Here is a 25,694-nt window from a genome sequence, read left to right on the forward strand (position 1 = left end):
TCAATAGAGGGCCTGCCCCGTGGCTTAGCGGTTAAGTGCGCGTGCTCCGCTACTGGCGGCCCGGGTTGGGATCCCTGGCGCGCACCGACGCACCACTTCTCCGGCCATGCTGAGGCCGCGTCCCACATACAGCAACTAGAAGGATGTGCAGCTATGACATACAACTATCCACTGGGGCTTTGGGGAGAAATAAATAAATAAATAAAATTAAAAAAAAAAAAAAGGATGAATAGAGTTTTTTCAGGCAGTAAATCAAAGGGAAGGCATTCTAGGCTGTTAGAACAACATGAGCAAAGACATACAGACGTAAGAAAGGAGAACACGGAATATTGTGATAGGGCTAGAGGATAGGGAACGGGGGAAAAAGAGTGAGAAGAAATGAAACTAAAAGAATAAATAGAGATATCTAAAGGAGAAAGAGAGATCCCTCATATGTAATATGGAAATAATACCACCTATTAATACCACCAGGGTTGTGAGGAGTCAATGAATTAAAAAATCATTGAGTGCTCGATAAATAGTGGCTATTATTATTTTTGTAAAGTCCAAACCCATAAGGCCTGGGTTTGGACTCCATGACCTGACCCTTGCATACCTCTCCAGTTTCATCTTCACCATTCTCCATTTATACCTATAAGCCAGGCTATTTTATAGCTCTAGACCTCAGCGCATGCTGTTCCCTCTGCCTAGAATGCCTTTCTTTCCCTCCCCATCTCTCTCTTACCCTAAATGCCCTACTCCAGCACCTCCACTATGTGATGCCTTCCCTTCTGAATTGTCCATTTTCTGCTTTGTGAAAACACTACCTAATACCTATCTCTATCGCTACATCATTATATCATTCTCCTCTACTTCACTCTAAGAATCTCGAGTGCAGGGGCAGTGTATTTATGATCATACCCCAGTGTCTAGCACAGTTACTGGCACATGAAAGATGTCAGAGGTTTTGGGTAATGACAAGGATAGGATATGGTTATATAAGTGGAGAGCTAAAGTTGAAAGGAGGTGAAAGTTGGTAGAGTAGAGAAATTTGGGGAATTTTGAAGCTGAGGGGTCAGATGGTTCATTGATGGATATGTTTAAGTTGTCCAAGATGTTTGAAAAAAGAGAGGGAGGGAAGAGGAAGACTGTGAACCCTCAATATATTTAGGGGAGTGCCCTGGAAGTTGACCAATCATGGGGGGAAATGTGAGAAGAGAGTTTGCTTTCAGGGAATAAGAGCTACAGAAAGGAGGCAGTGAATCAGTGGTCTGTAAGGGATAGGGGGAACCAGGGGCATGCTCTCTCCTTCCTGCCTGGAGGTATGGGGGAGATAGGCAAGTTTTCTTTTCTTCTGCTGGTTCAGACAGAAAAGGCTAACCAGCTGGCTGAAAATGGATTCTATCTGGGCCAGCTTCCCATGGTCTATAAAGGTCCAATGCCTTTCTTGCCACACTTGGGGGCTTGAGTGTGTCCCTGATAGGTGAGGCAGAAACTTCGGCTTTCCTGAGGCTCTACTTCAGCCTCACAAGGCTTTGGTGCAGCAAAATAAAGATCTTTGATGATGCGACCAAGTTGGACAGTGAGAGATGTTCGGGTCTGTTCATAGTGCCCATAGCCTGGAGCCTCCTTCTGCTCTGCCAGTAGAAGGGGGGTTTCCAACTGAAGCTTTGGAGACCTTGAGATTTCAGACATGTCTTCTGTTCTACCCACTTTTCCAGCTTTGTTTCTTGGTATCTCCCTTGTACCCTATATTCTAGATTTTCCAAATGATTTGCAGTTTCCAACACATCGGATTGATTTTGGCCTTCAGGTGCTTTTTACCTGGTTTCCCTTTGCTTGAGAGGTTCTTCCCTTTTGTATATTTGGAAAATAGGCAAAAATTTCAGGACTTAGCTTTAACTCCTTCCTTTAAGATGGTGTTCCTGATCCTTGTGCCAAGAACTGACCAATGTCTCTTTTATGTCCTTAATTAACCCTGACAGTCTTCTACCATAATACCTGTGAAACTTGACTGTACTTACTTCTTTACTCGTCTGTCTCTCTATAATAGACTGAGCAGCTGGACAGCAAGAAGAAAGTGTTATTTATCTTTACACCCCTAGCCAATCAGAGCCTAGAATATAGTAGGCAGCAACTGTTTGTTGAACGTGTATGTGTTTTGGGAGTACATATGTAGGAAAAGAAGCGTGTATAGAAGAGAAGGCCTCCAATCTCCTTGTCAAAGAGAATATAAGTGACACATCTGGTGCATTACAGCAAGGGATCCAGGCCTATTTCTCTAACTTTCTGCAGTAGGAAGAGAAACCTAGGTCTAGGCCTTTCACAAGTTTGCTGTTATGGCACCATATTGGACAGAAGCAATCACATGTGAGAAGAAAAGGATAGGAAAGGGAGGAAGAAAAGGAGACAGTGCAGGAAAGGAAAGAGATTCTGAGTCATAAAGACTTGAATTCTAATTTGACTTGGAGCAAAATATTTCAAGACTTTGGGATTTAGTTTCCTCACAAAGTTGTGGGGATTCAATAAGATAACTGACGTAAAGAACCCAGCATAGTGCTTGGATAAGTATTAACCAGAAGTTACAGAATGAGGCTGGGTCTGCCCTGTGTACTCTGCCCTAAGAAGTGCTCCTTTTTATACTTCATAGCCACCTGCTTCCTTCAGTGAGAGGAAGGGAAGGAGGCCCAGATAGTGCTCAGGCTGCTAAATTCCCTAGAGCTGGGGCTGGTTCTGGAGTGTGACCGTCAATCAAGCTCCACCCTTGAGATAAGACTGACCAGAAAAGAACAAAAGAAATGCTTCTCCGGCTAGCTTCCCAGGGCACCTCCAAAAGCTCCTCTTTGCCCTTCATCCCTCTCCAGCCATGAGTTAGCCTCATTATCTCACATCCAGATTCTGATATTTGCTCTTTTTCCATCCAGTCTCCTCCTAGTTTCCAGGGACAGTGGGCTGTTCTGACAACAGTCCCCGTTCCAATTAATAGTCTTCTTAGACCTCAGTGCTCCAGACCAGAGGGGTGAATGAGGTGCTGGACTGGGGCAGACAATGCTTTTCTTCTGCTCTGCCAGGCTCTAAATAAATACCTGAGCATTCTCTGGCCTGCCCTCCCTCCTCTCCCCTCTTCCCTCTGGTCTGTTCTTGGTCTAGGGGTGGGAGAAGGCTTGCTCACCAGGATTCAGGGGAGAGAGACTATATCTGGTGTTTTGTGGGTAGATGTATTTTCATGGAGATTCAGTAAGGTGGAGGAAGCCTGGAGAGGAGCCACAAGCAGTACTAGTTCTGCTTGGCCAGAGTTGGAAGCAGGCTCCAATCAACACACTGGAAAAGTTCTGGGCTGGAATCAGGTTGGGAAAGATTCTAAAGGGGAGAGTACAAGGGAGGACAGTAAGTTGGGGAAAAACCAATGGGATAAAAGGGAATGACAAGTCAGATATGAAAAGCTGCACTGCTGGGAAGCTGGGAACGATTCCTGCTAGCCAGGACTTGATCTGTGTATCTGTCAGCTCTACCTTCATGGCCAAATGAATGATCATTGTGGTCACAGGGAAGAGATCCAAGTTCTCTCATTGACAATAAGAAGAGATTCAGATGAAGTGTCCAATTAGAGTCCCCCAGGTTTTGACTTGGTTGGCTGTGGCCTTTCTATTGGCTTGAGCAGGAGTCAGACTTGGCTGCCAGGATTTTTGCTGGAGATAATCTCACTAACTGAGCATGCTGGGGTGGGGTGAGAAAAGCCAGAGTTGCAGAAAGTGGCTTGTTCTCCTGGAAGTGCTGGAAGAGGGCAGAGAGGCCCACATTGGGTTATGAGAGTCACATTTTGCGGGGCAGAAGACTGCAATGGATGTGGTGACTCTGGTATGCAAATAATTAGAATTTGGAGAGGGGACAGCATTACTTCTGAGGATGAATGTGTTTTCCTGAAATCCCTCCATGTGAGGAAGATTGACTGGGGACTTTGCCATCTGCTGAGCTCTTTGCTGGTAAGGACCTGAGTTGCTGGTGTTTGTCTGGGTCATTCACAGTAACAGGTTTTGAGTGCTGCACTGATAGCTAGGAATTTGCTTTCTCCATATGGCTCAGCCTCAAAGAAAAGTGACAGTGAGAGCAGGCGACTGGCCAGGAGTATCTGTGGCAGGAAGGCACTGACTACTGTGCTGGATGCATCGGTCCCTCTAGCATAGAGGATAGAGAGCAGGACGTGTTGGGGTTCTCCAGTTTAGAGTCCAGATCACTTCCCTTGACCACCTCTCCTTTAGGAGGACCATTAAGGAGTCTCTGTGATAAAAAGTGGGCACATAATGTTAGAGACAGAAAGCCCAGAAGATGTCAAAGCCCATGACATCCTAGGGGCTTGCCTAGCCCAGTCCTGTGCTCCCTGATGGGAGATGCCATGCCTCAAACCCTCAATACCTGGCATTCAGTTGTCATTCATGCCTTCTGCACGTAGAGTGAAAACGGGTCCTCATAAAGTAAAAGGAAGGAGCGCCGTTATTTTGTTGGAAATGGGGAGAAGCAGAAGCAGCAACAGTGAGGTTCCAGGTTCCAGCACACAAGAAAGGAGGGACCCTCTAGGATGGTAGCAAATGGAGTTCACTCATTCAAATATGCCTATGGAGTCTAAAGCCTTTTAAAAACAACAAAAGGAAGCAGCTCCTGGCCCTAAGAGGGACTGAAAGAAGAGCACTGGAGGACTCTCCTGCTTTTTGCTGAATAGGAGATAATTTATAAAGACAAAGAGGCAGGAAGGAGGTGGAAGAAATACTGTGTGGGGCCACGAACCCAAACAGAAGAGAACAAAGAAGGACAGAGAAATGCAATGAGGAGACAGGAGAGACAGGATAAGAAGGCAGCTCCACAGACCAGCTGAGCAGCTGTTTTTGAAACTCCAGGGACCCCTTCCAAGGCCTTCCATAGAGTCAGAGAAAAGGCTGGGGGTTCTGAACCGCATTTTAAAGAAACTACTGCAGGTCCCAGCTGCTCAAGAAACAAGTTTCTTTGCAATCCAAGGGTAGGTTTGGGTAAACTGGTATGTTAATCAGGAGAAAGAGCTAAGACCTGAGGTTCCTGAGGATCAGAAAGAGCCAAGGTATGGAGGCCAAATATATTTTTCCTATTGGTCTGGGAAAGCTGGACTAAAGGGAAAAAAGTGGTATCACTGCTCAAATTCTACTGGGCAAACCAGGAGTGGCTTTTTCCTCTGGTCTTTTTTGGAGGCCGTTTGACAATAATTCAGGCTGAAGACCCAGTTTTGTCATCTACTAGCTATGTACCTTGGGTAAATTTCAACTTTTCAAAGTCTCGGTTTCCATTTCACCAAATGGGTCAATAATGAATCTCTCTCTCAGAGGGCTTTTATGAGACAGTGTATGCAAGAACATTTTAAAGCTATAAACAACAGCTGTAAGCCAAGGGCATTCCAGGAGGGCAGTGCCATCCATGCTTCCCATGTGAAGTTTAAGCTGGTGTTCCAGCCCTCTCACCTAGGCTTATACCCCCAGCTTGCATGTGATCCCAGCAGAAAGTACCAATAGTGCTGACCAACACTCTCACGCAAAGGTTCTCTGGTGAGACACTGAGTAGAATCTGTCTGCAACTAATTGAACTAAAAAATGCCAGATAAAAATGCTAGCCTTCCTTGCAGCTAGGGCATGGGCATATGACCCAGGCTTGATCTATCAGATATAGCCACCTCAAACCTTGGGAACTAGTGATACAAACAAGTGGAAACCAGAGAGAATCTACTTTGGGATTGCTGGGTGGCTGGAGCAGCAGTGCAAGTTGTAATATCCAGTGTTTAGTGAGGATGGCAGTAGTGTCCTCACCAGAATGGTTTGGGTGTAAATCTTGTCTGCAGCCCATTTTCTAAGCTAAATTCTGCAGCCAATGTAGAGCTGTGAGCTACCTGCTATCTTTCCAATGAATTCCTTATCAGCTTAAATCAGCCAGAGTTAGTTTATGATGCTTATAAGAAAGAATCTTATTGGTTAATTAGTGACACCTAGGAAAGGCCTCTCAGAAATGACACTTCTCATATGTAGAGGAAGAAAGTACTTGAAATGTGAGAAGGCAGTGAGGAGAGTTGCATGCAGTCTCCAGTGGAGAAATAAGGGTGAAGGATAGTTTTAGACCAAGGCCACATCACCCCCAGTTCATTCATTTATCAGTGTTGCATGCAGTTCTTCTATCAGCTTAAGTTTAGGAAAAAAAAGCAAGGAGAGATCTCATGAAAATTGCAACCACCTCACAGATGCCTTTCTTGGAATCCTAATTTTCTGTCCTGAAATCTCCAAAAGTATGCTTTTGGATCCAAAATTCATTCCTTCAACACCCGCTGCCCCCAGCATTTACTATAAACCAGGACTTCTTCTGAGAGCTAGGGATACATAAGGAATCAGTCAGTCCTTGGCCTTGAGGCTCTCAGTCTAGGAGGGAAGGCAGCTTCATGGATAATTGCAACTTGTGAACATACTTTAATAAAGGTGTTGACAAAGTTCAGGGGTGCAGAAGAAGGAGGAATGCTCAGTTTGGCTGTGGGGAGTCATGGGAAGAGTCAGGGAAGGTTCTACAGAGGAGAAACACTAGGCAGAGTCTTCAAGAGAGGAATTCCAGAAGGAGAGAGGGCATGTGCAAAGGCATGGAGAGGTACAACAGCATGGTGTGTATGGAGATCTAAGTCCCTTGGTAAGCTCCAAGCTCCAGATGTTGTGGGTACCCCTCATAACATTTAATCATATTTAACTCTCACAATAGTACTCCAAGACAGGTATTATTGTTTCAATTTTTCTAGTTTCGAAAATCTGAAGCCTAGAGATTAAAAATTTAACCTGGTGCGGGGCCGGCCCGGTGGCGCAAGCGGTTAAGTGCGCGCGCTCCGCTGCGGCGGCCCGGGGTTCGCTGGTTCGGATCCCGGGCGCGCACCGACGCACTGCTTGGTAAGCCATGCTGTGGCGGCGTCCCATATAAAGTGGAGGAAGATAGGCACAGATGTTAGCCCAGGGCCGTCTTCCTCAGCAAAAAAAGAGGAGGATTGGCGGATGTTAGCACAGGGCTGATCTCCTCACAAAAAAAAAAAAAAAAAAAAAAAAAAATTTAACCTGGTGCACATCCAGTAAGTTGCTGAGATATGAACCGAAGTCTGTTTGATTCTAAAGCTCAAAAAGGAGATATATGACTTTAAAAAAGGGAAGGAGAAAAAAACTGAAGACGGCCTCTGTTTGCTGGGGAGAAAGAAAATGATTGGTGGCTTCTACCAATTCAGAATTGGTGGGGTTAATTCCTTCAGTAAGTCCCCTGCCCCACTCTGTTTTAGGTATAGGAATATTCTCAAAAGGAATTAGCCATTCTTACTGATCTTGAGCTTTGTCTACTTTTTGGTTAAAAATATTAAGCCAAATTATAGACCATTCAAATTTGCCAGCCCAGCAGGGAGACCCTGGTGTTTATATGTCTTTCAAGTACTATGCAGTCTTTCTGCAGGCTACAGAGCAGAGCGAGCTAACATAGCATCCCCTCTAAGCGGCTGAGAAGGGCTGAGTGAATGGCTTCTGAAGAAGCTGGTAACCTTCTTCCAGGCCAGGAATCTGTGGGACTATCTCCCTTAAATATGAGGTCAGACGAGGTGCTCAAGGACTTCAGGAGGCCAGAGCTAGTTCCAGAGCCTTTGTTGGATTACTGGCCCTTCTCTCTCATGTTCAAGAGCCATCGTAAAGTATTGGTGTCAATCTGAGCCATTAGATCTTTTTAGTATGTTTAAAATTTTTTTGATAGTAAGGCTGCATACATATATGAGCTTACCTGTAATATAAATTCTTAAAATTGGAACTGTTAAATCAAAGTTAAAAAATCTGAAAATGTCAATCCCCCTCCAAAGATGGCTTTATCAATTTATGTTCTCACCTGCAGTGTATGCATGTGCTTGTTCCCCAGTCCTCACCAGCACTGAGCATTATCTGTGCTACTGTGATAGGTAAAAAATGGCATCCGTGATTGTAATTTAGGTTCTAGTTTACCTTTGGCTTCAATCCTCTGGCCACTTCCAACTAGGCAGTACTTGATGTCTGCTCCCTTCTCGATCACAGCGTTGTTGCAGATGACGCTGCCCTGGATGTTGCTTCTGCAACACAACAGTCAAGTTAGGGAGTGCCTACGCTCTCGTCACCATCCTCACGGGTTGGGGGCTCCTCCTTAGGCTAAGTATAGCTGGTCAGTCCTGGTTAATGGCTACATGCCTCAAGTCATCAGTAGAAGACACAATGGCTCAACTGGGCCAAGGGCGGACCCAGCTTTAGAGAAGTCCAGAGTTGCGATATACTCATAATTATCTTCTCCCAGAACCTGAAAAGAGCAGACATTCTGACTTCAGTTCTTTAGGCATCCTAGACCTAGAGGTCTAAATTCCATTCAATCTCTCCTCCTTTGGTCGGGGGTGGAAACTGATGCTGGTACTCATCACTCTTGCCTCTCATCTGGGAACATATACCAAATCTCATTTGAGGCTCAGATTCCATGAATCTTCCTAGGAGATCAGCTATGGAAACAATGGGTGCCCCACAGTTCTCACTACAGACTCTGGTCAATCAGAACCATACTCATTTAGGGAAAAAAAGGATTTTCCTTTTTGTTTTTTTGGTGAGGAAGACTGGCCCTGAGCTAACATCTGTTACCAATCTTCCTCTTTTTGATTGAGGCAGATTGTCGCCAAGCTAAAATCTGTGCCAGCCTTCCTCTATTTTTTGTATGTGGGACCTCGCCACAGCATGGCTTGATGAGTGGCGTGTAGGTCTGCGCCTGGGATCAGAACCTGTGAACCCTGGGCCGCTGAAGCGGAGCATGTGAACTTAACCACTATGCCATCAGGCTAGGCCCAAAAAGGATCTTTTTAAAACCAGTTCCATGCCACATAAAAGACTACTCCAGACCCTAAAGCCACACTCTCAAGAGCAGCACCACTGGCTCTTAGCATTTGAATGTGTTTAAAGAACATCTTCCTGGTTCCTGAAGACTGGTGGGTGGGAAGAAGAGGTCCTTTTGAAAATTTTCACTAGCGGGGCGGCCCCATGGCTTAGCGGTTAAGTGCGCGCGCTCCGCTACTGGCGGCCCGGGTTCGGATCCCAGGCGCGCACCGACGCACCGCTTGTCTGGCCATGCTGAGGCCACGTCCCACGTACAGCAACTAGAGAGATGTGCAACTATGATGTACAACTATCTACTGGGACTTTGGGGAGAAAAGGGGGAAAAAAAAAAAGGAGGAGGATTGGCAATAGATGTTAGCTCAGGGCTGATCTTCCTCACAAAAAAAAAAAAAGAAAAAAAGAGAAAATTTTCACTAGCATTTATTGAATACCTACTCTATGCCAGGTACTGTCCTAAAAACTCTATGTACATTACAGGAGCGGCTTACAAATCTAGCCACTTCATCGGAAAAATCACCCGGGCAGTGTGAAAACTAACAAACAAAAACACACTCAATGTCCTAGCTCCCATCAATCTTTGTGGTAAGTCTGGGATGGGGGCCTTATGTATGTAATTAGAAAAAACAACTTTCTAGATGATTCTGGGAGTGTCATTTTTACCTCTGATGCAGTAAAAATGACAACCACATTTTGCAGATGAGGTAACAGATTAAGAGAAGTTAAACCATTTTCCCAAAACCACACAACTGCGAAGTAGCAGATTCAAATCTAAGTCTGCCTGACTCCAGAATCTATACATTTAAACATAATGCCATACAAAGCAATTAAGGGGAAAAAGGATTGGAGAAAACATGGAATTGCTGAGTTGCTTTTCTGAGCTGAGATGGCTCTATGGGAAGGAGCTCTGTCCTTTTTATTTATTTATTTATTTTTGTGAGGAAGACCAGCCCTGAGCTAACATCTATTGCCAATCTTCCTCCTTTTTTTCCCCTTTTTCTCCCCAAAGCCCCCCAGTAGATAGTTGTATGTCATAGTGGCACATCCTTTTAGTTGCTGTATGTGGGATGCCGCCTCAGCATGGCCGGACAAGTGGTGCATCGGTGCGCGCCCGGGATCCGAACCCGGGCCACCAGTAGCGGAGCGCGCGCACTTAACCGCTAAGCCATAGGGCTTGCCCAGGAGCTCTGTCCTAACAAGGGAATATTCAGTCCTCTAGAGTCAGAAGTGAGCAGCTGGAGGGAAGAATGAGGTGAGCAGGAAGTGTGTGAGCATCCATTTAAACAAAATAAAACAAAACACTAACTAAAGAAGAGTCCTCAAGCAATCTAGGAGGGATGGGGGATGGGGAAGAGGACATTCCAAGGACTGAAACTATCAATGCACAAGCCATTAAAAAAGATTCTTCCCAAATGCCAAAACTTTAGTGAAATGCAAAAAAGGAATTCTAGCACTTTATGGCATTCCAGAGTCTCCTTTATGTCTATTCTTCTAGAAGGCTAAAGCCAGTTGGAGAGCAGTAAAAGCCCAAAGCCACAGCACCTCTGTGGTGTGGGCTAGAGATGGCAGAGACAGTATTAGTTTGTTTTTTGGCTCAAACTCTGGATTCACTCAGTGGGTGGGCATTAAGGGACCTTCCAGAACTTTCTAGCTTGCCCTCTGCCTTAGGCAGAGCTGTCCAGTCAGCAGTTAGGATGATTCCTGCTCATTGGGGAAAATTCCCCCAAAAAGAGTAATAAGAATGTATTGAAAGCCTCAGATGCAGAGGCTCCTGGGACAGAGCTGGCTTACAACTGGTTACTAGTTTGCCACTGAAAAGTCTCATTTCTTTTTCCAAGGTGGGAATAGGGGGAGCTTCCTGTTCATTAGTTTAAGAGCCTGACAATGCATGCTCTGGAGCTAGGCAAGGGGTAAACACAGTCAGCAGAGAAGAAATGGCCAACAGGAACTCAAGCAGCCATAATTAGAGACTACTAAAATGGCTATTTTGGAATCTGGGATATAAATGGGAACCATTTCTAGAAGGAAGAAGCGGGAATGACTGAGGTCAGATTTCCACAGCAATGGATAGCCTTGGTTCTCCTTATGTTTAGCAGGTCTGAGTGTGGTCTTCAGCAACCTCTCATATTGCTTGTCTCATCTAGTTTCTGTATAACTCCCTCTGAGACACACTGTAGAGTCTGCAGACGTGATAGGGAAAAAGTAGGTTGAATGATGGGAAGCTAGGGGCTCTCGTGAGGCTCCTGGTCAGTGGATCTGTGGAAGGCTTTGAGATGAACACCTGACAAAATGCTTAGTGAGTGTGAAGCTCTTTTCTACCACTTGTTTCTTCAACTGTTCCCCAGTATCACTGCTGTAGTCACAAGTCACCTCCATTAGCAAGGCTGAGGTACTCTGGAAAAATTTCAAGCCAATATAATTTTCTCCCTGTCAGAAAGAAACTCCAACATTAAGGATTTTACTGGAAGTGTGTGTGTTTGCTCAGGCTAGAGGAAAGGAGAGATACTACTATGTCAAACAAGCCCTCTCCAGGTTGCCAATCCACAGTACTGACTCTGTGTTTTTTGCTCAGTGCCTAAGGCAGGACAGGAGATGACTTCCATATAGCTCAAGAAAAGAAGTGGCACCAGTGCCAGAACTAGTTTTGCGTCCTAGTTTTAACTCTCAGCTTGGTACTAAGGAGCTGTGCTAATGCCAAGCTGTGTTCTCGAAGAAGCTGCTCAGAGATGACTAAGATTAATGGGGTCTTTGGTCCTCATTTCTCCTTGGTAGGATCAATTTTTTTTGTGTGTGTGTGAAGAAGATCAGCCCCGAGCTAACATCTGATGCCAATCATCCTTTTTTTTGCTGAGGAAGACTGACCCTGAGCTAACATCCATGCCCATCTTCCTCTACTTCATATGGGACGCCGCCACAGCATGGCCTGACAAGCAGTGTGTGGGTACACGCCCGGGATCCGGGCCCTGGAACCCTGGGCCCCCGCAGCGGAGCGCGCACACTTAACCGCTTGCACCACCAGGCTGGCCCTGGTAGGATCAAATTTTAAGCAAAGCTGCAGGTCTTGAGAAATTACCCTAAAAACCCTAATGGGTTTCTTCAGTGCAGAGGAGGCCATGAGGTCTACAGTAAGATCACTGCTTGGCCAGGCACACTGCTCCATACCATGTCGTGGCATACCACATGATGAAGAAGCCCTAACCTGGGAAGCAAGAGTGCCTCCAAATTCTCGTTCCTCTTCTGGCTTTAGTTAGGACTTTTTCCAGTTTATTTCAGGAGGAAAAGGAACTCACATAAGTCTAATGTCTAATACCTCTCAGTCATTACACCCAGCACTTTATATTCATTATATAACTTAATTTCCTGTTAGCAAACCTGCAAGGCTGGTGGTATTTATTCTAATTTTCACAGAGAAAACCGAGGCTCATAGAGGTTAAGCAATGTGCCCAAGCCTACACAGTACTAAGGGTCTCTCTTTTGTGTCATGGGCTTCTGCCTCAGCTGTTGACTGAGCAGTATTTGGCAAAGAGCCATGAAACTTCTCAGTAACTCTGAGGACAGGCAGGTTCTTCTCTGGGGATTAGTTGGCAGGCTTTCTAAACATACTCATAAGTTTAGGGGAAGAAAAAAGTATGGAACTGGAGAAACATGTAGCTTTTCTAGGCATGTGACTATGGTCTGCTTTAGGCCAACTCATTACTTCAGCCCAAAGATTATGGCTAAGTCACCCATCTCTCTCCACGTGCCAGAGCCTCCTAACTTTAGTCCAAGGGGTCTTGGTCCAGGTGTCACTCTAGATGAAGAACCATGTATTATTTTTAATGAAATATTTCAGGCATGGAAAAAAGTCTAGAAAATATAAAGAACACCTGTGTGCCCACCAAACAGCTCAAGAAACAAACAGTACAACCTGCTGTGCACCTCTCTTTGATCACATTTCCCTCCTTCTCCCACCAGAGGTAACCACTATTTGACTCTGGTGTTTATTGTCTTTTAAGCATTTTTACTACATATATTAGCAGGCAATATATAGTATTGTTTTGCATGTTTTAAAATTTTATAGAAATGCTATCATTCTCAATGTATCTTTCTACTTTTTTCCCCCTTCAACATCATATTTGTGAGATTTATCCAGGTTAATTCACATAATGAGATATAATACTTGGAGAAATACCTTACCTCTTCCTGTCTCTGGTCACTCTTTTTTTTTTTTTTTGTGAGGAAGACTAGCCCTGAACTAATATCCATTGCCAATCCTCCTCTTTTTTTTTGCTGAGGAAGATGGGCCCTGGGCTAACATCCGTGCCCATCTTCCTCTTTTTGCTGAGGAAGACTGGCCCTGGGCTAACATCCGTCCCCATTTTCCTCCACTTTATATGGGATGCTGCCACAGCATGGCTTGACAAGCAGTGCATCGGTCCGCGCCCAGGATCTGAACCTGTGAACCCCGGGCCACTGAAGTGGAGCGCGTGAACTTAACCACTACGCCACTGGGCTGGCCCCATGGTCACTCTTGCTCTTGGGTCCTCTAGATTAAAATGTACTGGCTCCAGTGAATAAGATGAAAATGTCCTCCTTTTAGTTCTATGTGCCTCCCTTCACCATATAAAAGTTTAGTGGCGGGGGCCGGCCTCTCTGCTGCTGGCAGCCCGGGTTCGGATCCCGGGTGCGCACCGATGCACTGCTTGTCAGGCCACGCTGTGGCGGCGTCCCACATAAAGTGGAGGAAGGTGGGCAGGGATGTTAGCCCAGGGCCAGTCTTCCTCAGCAAAAAAAAAAAAAAAAAAAGTTTAGTGATGAGAAATACCTCCCTCCTAAGAAGTTTAAGTCCTTAAATTCCCTAAGCAGAGAGGCTAAGAAAAAGAAGGGTTGGGAGGAATCAAAGTAAAGCTGTAACAACCTTAAAGAATTAAGCTATAGTATTCTCCATCTAAGAAGATGGATTTAGCATAAATGGTTCAAAGGTAGGTCGTGAACCAAAAGTCTTAAAGAGCCCCTTAAGTCAAGGGGATCTTCCCAAGGCTTCATAATTTGGTGTTTTCAAAAGTGTGACTGAAAAAACATGCACAGAATTCTTTTAACAATTATGCTCTTTTTGCAACTGTAATTACCACAGACAATTTTGTTTAAGGGAGTTCACTTTTATACTCAACCTACCCATTTGTCAATATTTTGTTTCATTTCTTACTTGGCTATGTCTTCAAATAGAGTTTTCCAGACAGTTCATGGGTGACACATCTCCTGAGCTCTGGAGTATTTCTGATGATTTTATAGTTCAACCATAACTTGACTAGCTATAGGATTCTCAGGTTACAATCATTTTCTCTCCAAATTTTCTAAATGTTGTTTCACTGTCTTCTGGCCTTAAATGTTGTCATGGAAAAGTCTGAGCCAGCCTGATTTTCTCCCTTCTATGTATGTGCCTTGATGGTTTTTTCTTTCAGTTCTATGTACCTTGAGATTTTGCAAAAGGGGTGTTTGCCATTTCTGCTTTGTTTCTTTTTTTTGGTGAGGAAGATCAGCCCTGAGCTAACATCCATGCTAATCTTCCTCTTTTTTTTTTGCTGAGGAAGACCGGCTCTGAGCTAACATCTATTGCCAATCCTCCTCCTTTTTTTTTTTTCCCCCAAAGCCCCAGTAGATAGTTGTATGTCACAGTTGCACATCCTTCTAGTTGCTGTATGTGGGATGCGGCCTCAGCATGGCTGGAGAAGCGGTGCGTCGGTGTGTGCCCAGGATCTGAACCCGGGCTGCCACTAGCGGAGCGCGTGCACTTAACCGCTAAGCCATGGGGTCGGCCCGCCATTTCTGCTTTGGTTCACCCATGCCCGTAATTCTTATGCTAGTTGAATCTTGGTATTCTCTTTGGGTTTCATCTAAATTTCATTGTGTCTGGCAGAAATTCTTCAGGCTGTGTATGGGTATGTGGCAGTTATCTAGTTTTATTATAGATGAAGCTTCTTTTTCTGGTTTTGTTTGTTTGTTTTCATTTTGATGAGTTTCAAGGAGTGAAGTACTCAATCCATGATTTTTTTCCAGAAGTAGACAGGGCTCTCTTGACAGATACTCAGTTAATTACAGTAGGGGGGATTAAATCAGGGCTCTTTATTTTTCATTCAGTAAATTTTATTTATTTATTTATTTATTTATTTATTTATTTATTTATGAGGAAGGTCAGCCCTGAGCTAACATCCATGCTAATCCTCCTCTTTTTGCTGAGGAAGACCAGCTCTGAGCTAACATCTATTGCCAATCCTCCTCCTTTTTTTTTTCCCCAAAGCCCCAGTAGATAGTTGTATGTCATAGTTGCACATCATTCTAGTTGCTGTATGTGGGACACGGCCTCAGCATGGTCAGAGAAGCGGTGCGTCGGTGCGCACCCGGGATCCGAACCTGGGCCGCCAGTAGTGGAGTGCGCGCACTTAACCACTAAGCCACAGGGCCAGCCCTCATTCAGTAAATATTTAAAGGTGCCTAGTATATAAAAAGTACAGTATTAGGAGTCAAGGGATACAAAGACATGTGAGAGGTATTTCTGTATTCAAGGAATTTATAGTCTAGTTGAGGAAAAAAGTAAGATGCAGTGAGTGCCACATGAGCAAAACAAAGTGTTATGGGTGCACAGGGAACAGAGAGGTGTGGGAAATAATTTCTGGCTAGAGCAATTCAAGAAGGCTGCGTGGAGGTGTTGGAATATGTATTGGACCTTGAAAGACAGGTAAGATTTCTACAGGTAAAGATCTTTAGAGTGAGGCAATTTAGGCAGAGTGGATGTCAGGAATAAAGAGGAATGGAAAAGTAAGGGCCCAGTGGGCAGGGCAGTCAGGTGAGTGTAGGTGAAGAGGACACTCAGGGTAATAATGAGAAATAGTAACATCTCATTTGGCTCTGAGGGCTGCATTTGCTGCCTGCAGAAAGCACGGAAAATCTAGGTGAAAACCTGGCTCCCTGGCCTGCCTGTGAAGCTGCTACCCTAGACTGCTGCTTGGGTCATTCATCTTGGACTAGGAGGAAATGCAAGAGATGCTGCTCAGGACTAGAGGGCCAAAGATACAGGACACAGGACTGACACGGAAGCTTCGACAATGAAGTTTTCACTAGACTTTGGATTGCTGAGCATCAGCTGTCATATAAATTGGAAGTGGTAGAAAATGCGCAAGACAGGCAGGAGCCTTCTTTGCACAGTCCTGCCTACACCTTCCCCAAGGTGGTCCTATTAGCATCCCTCAAGCCCTGAGGACCTGAGGCAGGTATCCAAGCCACTGTCCAGAAAGCCTCAGCAGCTCACCAGTGCTGCCAGAGACAAACTAAGAATAGGAGAAACTCCCTTCTGGACAAATTCATGCTCCTGCTCTGCCACTCAGTCAAGATGTAAGAGCAGCAGGGTAATCAAGTCTCACATGACTGCAACTTAATTACCTTTCCCAAATTTACCGTTAATAATTAAAACTAAATGACCTGAAAATAATGGGAAAAAGTTCATATGGGATGCAGGATGTCTGATCTTATCACCAGGAGTTAATTTGCAGGGTTGGGAAATCTCTAATGGCCTTCCTAGTCATTAGCCCCATCCATGTGAGCTGCTTATAACTTTACTCAACTTTTTTAGTTGGAAAAATAGCAGCTGCCACCATCTAAACTTTTACTGTTTCCCCAGATAGAAATCTTACTACACCAGTCAAGCTTATACCTCCTCCAAAACAGCAACTGACTCTGGGATATTATGCCAGGCCTTTTCTATAAACTTCTTCTCTCACATAAGCAAGCTGGAGTGTCTTAGGTTTTCTCACCAAGTATCTTCATGTCAATTCAGGACTCTAACACTGGACTTTAAAAAGGTGCTAGAGAACTGCTCCCTTGTCTGTCCACCCACAGGAGGGGAGGAAGAGGTTGCTAATTAGAGCTAATGGGAAAGTGATGGCAGAAGGTCTGAGGCAAGATGAGACAGAGAGTGGAAATTACAAAGCCTCATGAGCTACTCTGGAAACAGGTCATCAAATGGATAGTGTAGTTCTGGTTTTCAAGAGAATGGTGATGTCAGTCTCACGCAGGAATCTGGAATGGGATGTGTAGTAGCAGGCATGCAATGAGAAAAAAGTCTGGAATGCCACAATTTATTCATCTGTAAAAATGCAGGAGTTGAGCTGGATGACTTCTAAGGTCTCATCTCATTCTAACATTCCAAGACGTAGTGTTGGAGCTAGATCATGAGACACCTTGCAGTTCAAACTTTATTCTAAAGGTAATGGAGAGGGGCGGCCCCATGGCTTAGCGGTTAAGTGTGCGCGCTCTGCTGCTGGCGGCCCGGGTTCGGATCCCGGGCACACACCGACGCACCGCTTGTCTGGCCATGCTGAGGCCGCGTCCCACGTACAGCAACTAGAAGGATGTGCAGCTATGACATACAACTATCTACTGGGGCTTTGGGGGAAAAAAATAAATAAATAAAATTTAAAGGTAATGGAGAGGGCCGGCCCCACGGCTTAGCGGTTAAGTGCGTGCGCTCCGCTGCTGGCGGCCTGGGTTCGGATCCCGGGTGCGCACCGACGCACCGCTTCTGAGGGCATGCTGAGGCCGCGTCCCACATACAGCAACTAGGGGGATGTGCAGCTATGTCATACAACTATCTGCTGGGGATTTGGGGGGAAAAAAATAAATAAATAAAAAATAAAAAAAAATAAAGGTAATGGAGAGGCTTCAAAAGTTTTTTAACAGAACAGGGATATGATCAGAGATATTCATTAGGAAGACAATGCTGGTAATATGCCACCTCTGTGAAATAAGATAATGTAAGGATGATGATGACAATGACGATGATGATAATAAAATAACAGCTAATATTCTATGTGCCAAGCACTGTCCTAAGTGCTTTATGTCTCTTAACTCATTTAGTACTCCCAATAAACCTATAAGGTAGTTCAGTTTTTACCCCATTTTACAGTGAGAAAATCAGGCACAAAGAGGTAAAGCCAATTCCCTAAGTTACTAGTAAGTGACAGACCCAAGATTCAGTCTAGCAGTCTGACTCCAAAGCTCATCCTCTAATCCATAGGAGCAGTGGTGGAAGGGTGGATTTGGAAGAAAAAGAAAAATGGAAACAGGAAAATAAGTTAGAGAACACTATAATGAGTCAGGAAGAGATCTCTGGGTCTGACTTCTTCTCCTAACCTCTAATCACAAACTGGCTACCAGATACCTCCACACACCTGGATGTCCTACAGGTATTTCCAACCTCATATGCCCTACACAGGCCTTGTTTCCCCACAAATCTGCTCCTCCCTCACTCTTCCTCATCTCAGTGAGTACACCACCATGTACTCTGTTTCCTCAGCTAGAAACCTGGGCTTCACCTACCAACTGTCTTCTCGCCTACCCCTTATATCCCTTCCTTGCTCATTCCTTGTCAGTCTCCTTCAATTCCTTTTCTTATGTCTAAAATTGCTGATGTTCCCCAAATTTTTGTCTTGGTTTCTTTTCTTTTCACGTCACATACCCTCCCTGCGTGATCTCACCTACTCTCATGCTGACCACTCTCAAATCTGTACCTCAAGCACAGGCTTCTTTCCTAAGCTCCAGTCCCGCACATCAAGTCCTGCATATCAAGGCTGCCTGCCATGAACTCAACTTGTCCCAATTGGAACTCATCATTTCCCTCCCTCCCACTCTGCAAATCTTGCTCCTCCTCTACTGATTTCTATCTTAGTGAACAGCACACCAGAAACTTTATTGCCCAAGCAAGAAATCTGGAAGTTTTCCTTAATTTCTCTCTTTCACCTCACATATCCAGGCAGTCACCATGTTTTATAGTTTTTATCATCTTATTATTTCTCCTCTTCATCTCCACTGCTATTGCCTCAGTGTAGGACCTCTTCTGTTCTACCAGGATTATTTCAGTAGTCTCCCTGCCTTCCTGTTTACCCTCTTCAGATCATCCGCCATGCTGTAGCCAAAGTGATCTTCATAAAATGCAAATTTAATTGTTATTCCTTTGCTTTAAACTCTTAAATTACCATTACCTATTAAACTCCTCAGGGGATAGGCTATGATCCAGCCCTTGTCCATCTGTACAGCCTTGTTTCCTGTCATATCCATTTCTCTTTGAATTCTATACTGTGGTCATTATAAATTGTTTACCATTCTTTCATATAACAAATATTTATTGAGTTCCTGTAGGCCATCAAGATATGTCAGTAAAACAGCAAGATAAGGTACTTACATTCTCAAACTAACATTTTACTTGTGAGAGACAGGTAAACAGGATACGGCCAGACAGTGATAATGCTATGAAGGAAATTAAACCAGGCTGATATAATGGAAAGTATTAGGACAGATTACTCCTGATAGGGTAGTCACCTCCTCTTAAGTGGTGAAATTTGGGCTAAGATCAAAATGAGGAGATGTTTCTGGAATAAAATATACTCTCTCACACTTCACACTCTTGATGTATCTAGAACATTCCTTTCTCCAGCCTGGCTGGCTCTACTAATTTTTTAAGATACAGTTCAAGAGTCATTTCCTTAATTAAGTCCTTCTTGACCCTTTCCTCCTTTGTGACCATACAGATTCCTACTACAGTACTTCTAACTCTTATTGCAGGGCCGGCCCGGTGGTGTAGTGGCTAAGTTCACACGCTCCACTTTGGCGGCCTGAGGTTCGCAGGTTCGGATCCCGGGTGTGGACCTACACACCGCTCATCAAGCCATGCTGTGGTGGCATCCCACATACAAAATAGAGGAAGATGGGCATGGATGTTAGCTCAGGGCCAATCTTCCTCAGCAAAAAGAGGAAGATTGGTAACGGATGTTAGCTCATGGCCAATCTCCCTCACCAAAAAAAAACCTCTTATTGCAGATAGCCTATGAGTTCCTTGAGGGAAGAGAGCGAGCCTTATGTAGTTTTATGTCTTCAGTTGCCGAGCACAGTCTTCAGCATAGAGTGGGTCCTTAAGTGTTTGCTGAATGAGCGAAATACGTGGGACAGGTCTCTATCATGAGTGTGTGCTGGAGCCAGCTCGTTCTGTCTGAGAGAGCCAACTGTTAGCATCTCTTCTCAACTAGTGTTCACTGATATCATTGGCCACAGTGGGAGAATTCATACCACGGAAACCGGCAAATGTTACCAATTGGGCCACTTATTTTTTCCTTTGGAGGGCTGGTTGTTAACAATTTATCAGCATACCACTGGTAGCAGTGTACCATAAAATTCTGGCTTTTTTTGGGCAATTAAAGTTATACATGCATGTAGTTTAAAGTAAATCAGTCTGCAGGTTTTATTATGAAAAACAGCAGTCTTCTGTTCCCTCTACTCATTTCCCTCTTCCCAGAGACAACTCTTTGACTTCATTTTGCTGGGTATTTCAGTATTGACTTCCATGTCTCTAGATAATAACATGCTTATATTACTACTTCTTGATTTTTCAGTTTTAGGCATCATCAATAGACTTTCCACAGTGGAACATGAGGATTTAGCTCTCCTTTCTCCCCCTGCCCCCTGTTTCCCTTCCTATCTCACATCCTTGCAATATAGTTATAGCATACTTTTGGTCAACAGTCAGTGTTTACTTTATTACAACTACATTAATTCTATTTCATAGTTGAGCCACATTGCAAACTATGATGACTTTTCCTTTCTTGTACAATTTTTTTCACAGAGTTAATAACTGTTTTGTTTTTTGTTAGTGTTCTATGTTATTACTAATTCAACCCCAACTTTTAGCCAGTTGTCTAAATCTTTCAAGATGTTTATGTGTATCTGGTATTTTGTCAGTTTCATCTTCCTGAATAAGTCTTTTCTGGATTCCACTCCGGGCTAACTGCTCCCTTTATGCTTCACGCATAGCTGTCATCCTTGGATCTGCCATCTCTATCATCCTATGGATTCTTTTCGTCTTTTTCTGAGTTGGATGTCTTGTTTCTTAGCTACCTCTTTTTGGTTTACTCTTCATTTTGGTAGAACACATCTTCCAGAAAAGTTTTTGAGACTTTTCATTTCTGAAAATGTCTTTACTCTATTGTCACACTTGATTAACACTTCGCTTGGGTATAGAATTCTAGGTTGAAATTAATTTTCCTTCAGAATTTTGAAGGCATTGTTCTATTATCTTCTAACTAGACAACTTGTTGCTACTAAGTCCAAAGCCATTCTGGTTCCTGATTAGTTGTATATGACCTATTATTTTCTCTTTTTAAGTTTGTAGGATGCTTTGTCTCCAGTGTTCTGAAATTTCAAAAAGATGTAGGTTTATTTTTACCCATCGTGCTGGGCACTTAGTAGGCCCTTTCATTTTATAAATTCTTATCTTTCAGTTCTGGAACATTTTCTTATATTATTTCTTAAATAATATCCTCCTCTGATTTCTCAACTCTCTTTTTTATGGAACTCTTATTCAGATGTTGGACATTTTGGACTGGTCCTCTCATTTTCTTATCTTTTCTCTTCTATGTTCCATCTCTTTATCTTTTTGCTCTACTTTTCAGGGAATGTCAAATTTATTTCCCAATTCTTCCACTGAGGTTTTCCTTTTGTTATCATATTTTTAATTTCTTAGAGTTCTTTTTTTTTGGTTTTTGAAATGATAGATTGTTTGAAAGTGTTTTTCTCTCCCTGCAGAGTCTCTTTTCTTCTAAGTTGTTTTTTTTCTATTTGATTTGATCTCTATGTTTCATGATAGAGGCTTTCTTTAGATCTCTGGTAATCTTTGATTATCTCTTCATATTTAGGAGAAGATTCTAAAAAAGCTGACTGGAAGCTCTAAGCACATGAATGGAATTTGTCGTCCATAATTTTTCACTATAGGGTGATTTAAGTGGGCTGTTAGAAATCTCTGATGTAAATAAATTTAGGTTTTTCTTCTTGGGCTGGTCAGATGCTCCAGAGAAAATTCTTCCAAACTCCTAACTGAAGGCTCTAGGCCTGGTTGCCAGGGTTCTGGGAGTCAAGTCAGGAAGTGAGCTTGGGGGAGGACAGATCTTAGTTGCCCATATCCCTATGGTCCCCAACTTTCCTGGTTTTTATTACAGTACCTCCTCCCTCAATCCTGTTTATTGTCTTCCATCAGTCACTCTTCCTAAAGAGCAAAGGCTTAAACTTTAGCTCTATCCCATGCAGCTCCTCTCCCTAAAATGCTTTCCCTAACTCTTTACTGGCAGCTGTGAGAGGCAGTTCAACTTTCACTGGCCTTGCAGTCTTCCCCTATCTTTCTCCCCTATCATTTCCTGGACAGAGAAATCAACAGATGTTAGAGCTAGAATCAATCTCAGGCTGATCCAACCTAATGGTTTTCAAAATTTGTTTTAAAGATCTGCTTCACATCCTATCGGAAGGACAAGTGCCCCCTCCCCACTGTATTCCAAACAACTAACTTTTATCGGTTTTAAATATTGAGTTTCTATATGAGATTTATCTTAAGAAAAAGTTTCCTTTCTAAAAAGTCTAAAAACCATTGATTTGGTAATAACCTTCCTCTCTTCCACCACCTACGCTTGCATTTTTTACATGGAAAAATCTGAGGTCCATACAGAGGAAGAATCTTATTAAACAGCATTCCAGCCTTCTTACTCCCAGGTCAGGCTGTCCCTAAACCAAGATTTTAGGATACTCTAAAGTGTCTCAAAATGGGAAGATTCTCTATAACTTGTAACAGAGAAGCTCTCCCTCAGAAACAGTGCATGGCTTATATGTCCACTCCTCCTAGGCCTCTGCTTTTTTCAGGGATGCTTTGGGATACTGAGATAGGGGAAACCGAACCTTAGACATAGGTACAGTGTCATTCCCAGCACTGCCAGTGGCTCACTACTGTGGCCACCCCATCAAGTAGGATATCAAAGCAAGAGAAGGCAGCTTCTCCCAGGACCACATTTGTCCTAAGCGCGAGAGGGCCACTGGAAATGCTTTCAGAGACGATGTCATTATGGAGCAAAAACCAAGGCCTCAAAGGGCCTAGCCACTATTCCTTCCTTCATCCTTTTCCCTTTCTTCCCCTCTCCAAGCTGAGCCCTTTCCTAGGTTAGACTGGCCCCCAAAGCCTCCTAGGGGTACCAGGGGCCTTGCATCGAGCACAAGAGAAAACATACCCTTCTTCCACTGTGACTGAGTTCATGAGAAGGCAATTGGTGATAGTCACTCTATCTCTTATGACACAGGATGAACCGATGACTGAGTGCTTAATGGATGACTTCTCTCCAACCTGTGTATCTGGTCCGATGAGGCTGTCAACTCCAACCTGCAAAAGGTAAATATAAAACCTTGTCCGTCCATCTCAATCAATTGCAAACCAACTCCCCAAATCCCTTGAGCTGGGGTCTAATGGAATCTTTCCCTAGAGATACTTCAGCAAAAGGGACCATCATCAGTATTTCTCAGGGCCACATGGCCACATAATACCTCCAAGACCAACTCAAACTTACACACTCATGCATTTGTGTGTACAGATGTGCTCTCTTGAAGAGAGTGCCCAAATCAGGGTAAGAAGAGGGACAAAGATGGAAAGCTCCTGTGTCTGAGTCCCAAGACTATAATGGATCTTCCTTACAGAGTTTGTGTGGCTGGGGTCAGCATCTGTTCAGGCAGTCTTTTTGAGTGCCTGGGCTAGAAGGCCAGATTTTATAACCAGAACCCAGTTGGGATTTCTCTGGGCTAATGAAGTTCAGGGCTTGAGAGCCCCAATCCAGCTTCTCAAGGACAAGCCTCAATATACCCAGAGAGTGTCCAGTGCCTGCCCTGCCCATGCTAGCACTTACCAGGTGTTTGCTGACAATCTGGGCTGATGAATGGATCAGTGATTCTTCTGGACAGAGAACAGGTAGCAATTTGCACACCTTGAGGAAAGAGGTTTGGTCACTAAAGTAAGACCAGAAAACACCTGAAAGTACCTTAGGGAGAACCCAATGCTCAGTCAGAGATGTGGGGAGTTTTCAGCCACAGCTTCCTATCTGGGTGAGGCAGAGCAGGAGGCTGCTGCATTTCTGCTAGGACAAGGACTGTTTATGCAGTAGCTTCTAGTTGGTCTTATCCTAAGTTTCCTAGCTGACAGTCTCCTCCCTGAAAGTAATGCCATGTCTCTCAGCTGAGAGGCAGTGAGACAAGCCTTTGAGATACCCAGGCAGCACTTGGGAGAGGAGGCCTAAATGAAGGCAAGGAGCATCCTGAGTCCTGACCATAGTCATTCTAGTCTCCTGCTCACCTCCTGGACTACTGTGGCCATGCATGAGGTGAGGATGGGAGCAATGTTAGACAAATTCCACAATCAAGAGAAGGCATCCATGTTCTTCACCAGCCAAAAAAAAGATGTTGAAGGGGAAGTTCACACTATTCTCTCTCCACTATGAGAAAACTGAAAAAATTACAAGTATGGAGTAGTTTTAGCTCCAGATCTGTTAGGAAGGCACAGTGTACCTATCTGTGATTCTCCAGCGTGGGAAGAATGCTGGTCAGAGCACTGTGTGTGGTGGCCACGTTGGCTCAGGGAGGCCTTGCCAGGACTGGCTACACTGGCAATATCAAGGCTAATCCCTCAGCCTCTATCCCTGAGATCTCCTCTATTACACTCCAACCAATGCCACTCAGGCCTGTCTGCTACACAGCCGCTCCTGGCACTTCAGAGGATACTTCTCTAGCCTCAGGCTATCCATGGACCTGCTTTCAGACCAGCCTGAGAGATTCTAGTCATAGACTTGAAAAAAGAGAACTGAAAGTCAAATTAAGGAAGCTTTCTAACAGCTCTGACCCTAAGTTGGGGTTAACTTTACCCAGGACTGCCCTCGGTAAACATGGGACTGGTTGTGATTTCTCATAAACTCTCTGGCTGGGATTCCCTTGGCTCTGTAACCAATCCAGGTTGGGACCAGCTTGAGATCTGCGACTGGGGCTATACCCACCATATGGTGTGGGTCCTGAAGATTCCTGAGCCAGGTTTTCTTCAGGGACTCAACCCCAATCTCAATTTTAAACAATCCTTTATCACTCTACTTACTCCTCCCTCACCCAAACTTGCACCTGCAATGACAGTTTTCACAGAGTTCTACCAGGAACCATGCCAAGAGCTAATCTTTTCATCATCTCATCCCTGTTGTCCTTGAATGCCATCCCAATGTCATTCCCTCACCATCTGTCTTTTCCTATTCTCATCTCAACTCTTTACTGCTCAGTTTCATTTCACGATCTCATCATCCTTCCCTCCTAAAACCTTTTCCTGTGCCTGCTATACAAAGAGCTCCCCTACACCCTCAGCCTCTTCACTGTCCCTTCTTCACCACTTGCCTTAACTAAAACCCGGCCTGTCTTTTAGGGCACTGCTTCCCCTTCAATAGAAGCTCATTCTCCACATCTCACAAACCTCAGGGTTAAAAGGAGGGATTAGCAAGACTCCTTACTCTCTTTCTAATGCTGTTTCCAGAGACTTCTCTCTCATAGACATTCCTTCCTTGAGGCATGCCATCTGGCTATTCAATACCTGTTCCTTCACCTTCTTAGGAAAGCCTACTCTGTGTGCCTATGTTTACCTTATCACAGTAATGATTACACAGTATTTATCTGCTTATTTATGAACTACTGTAGATATCCCCATGCTGAGCAGAATAGGAGAAAGCTGCTGAACCTACAGGCCAGAAGTTAGCCTTCCTGGAGATCTTAGTCTTTCCTTGGAGCCACAGAGGCTCTGCCTTTATGGACCAGGCCTCCTGCTTCCCCTTTTGCTGTACCTGCGTACAGACCATGCGTACCCCCATGGTCTCCCCTGACATGCCAGGTCTTGCTCAACCTTGGGAATGAGAGGGATTCTAAACAGGTCACTGGGTACCTAATAAAGAA

At 44.2% G+C, this 25,694-nt stretch overlaps 1 protein-coding gene across 3 annotated transcripts in view; it reads right to left on the bottom strand.

Moving 5' to 3' along the window:
• Window positions 1-25,694, bottom strand: part of EIF2B3 (eukaryotic translation initiation factor 2B subunit gamma) — a 143,110-nt gene that overhangs the window by 901 nt on the left and 116,515 nt on the right. For all 3 annotated transcript variants that reach the window (XM_058552232.1, XM_058552233.1, XM_058552231.1), the window contains exons 9-11: window positions 23,627-23,704; window positions 22,961-23,109; window positions 7,992-8,095 (exon numbers count right to left, since the gene is read on the bottom strand). In XM_058552232.1, the coding sequence (XP_058408215.1) occupies window positions 7,992-8,095; window positions 22,961-23,109; window positions 23,627-23,704 (331 nt within the window). The remainder of the gene's footprint in view (window positions 1-7,991; window positions 8,096-22,960; window positions 23,110-23,626; window positions 23,705-25,694) is intronic.

Source organism: Diceros bicornis, chromosome 13 (genome assembly GCF_020826845.1).
Source record: "Diceros bicornis minor isolate mBicDic1 chromosome 13, mDicBic1.mat.cur, whole genome shotgun sequence".
In the NCBI taxonomy this organism is placed as follows: Eukaryota; Metazoa; Chordata; class Mammalia; order Perissodactyla; family Rhinocerotidae; genus Diceros; species Diceros bicornis.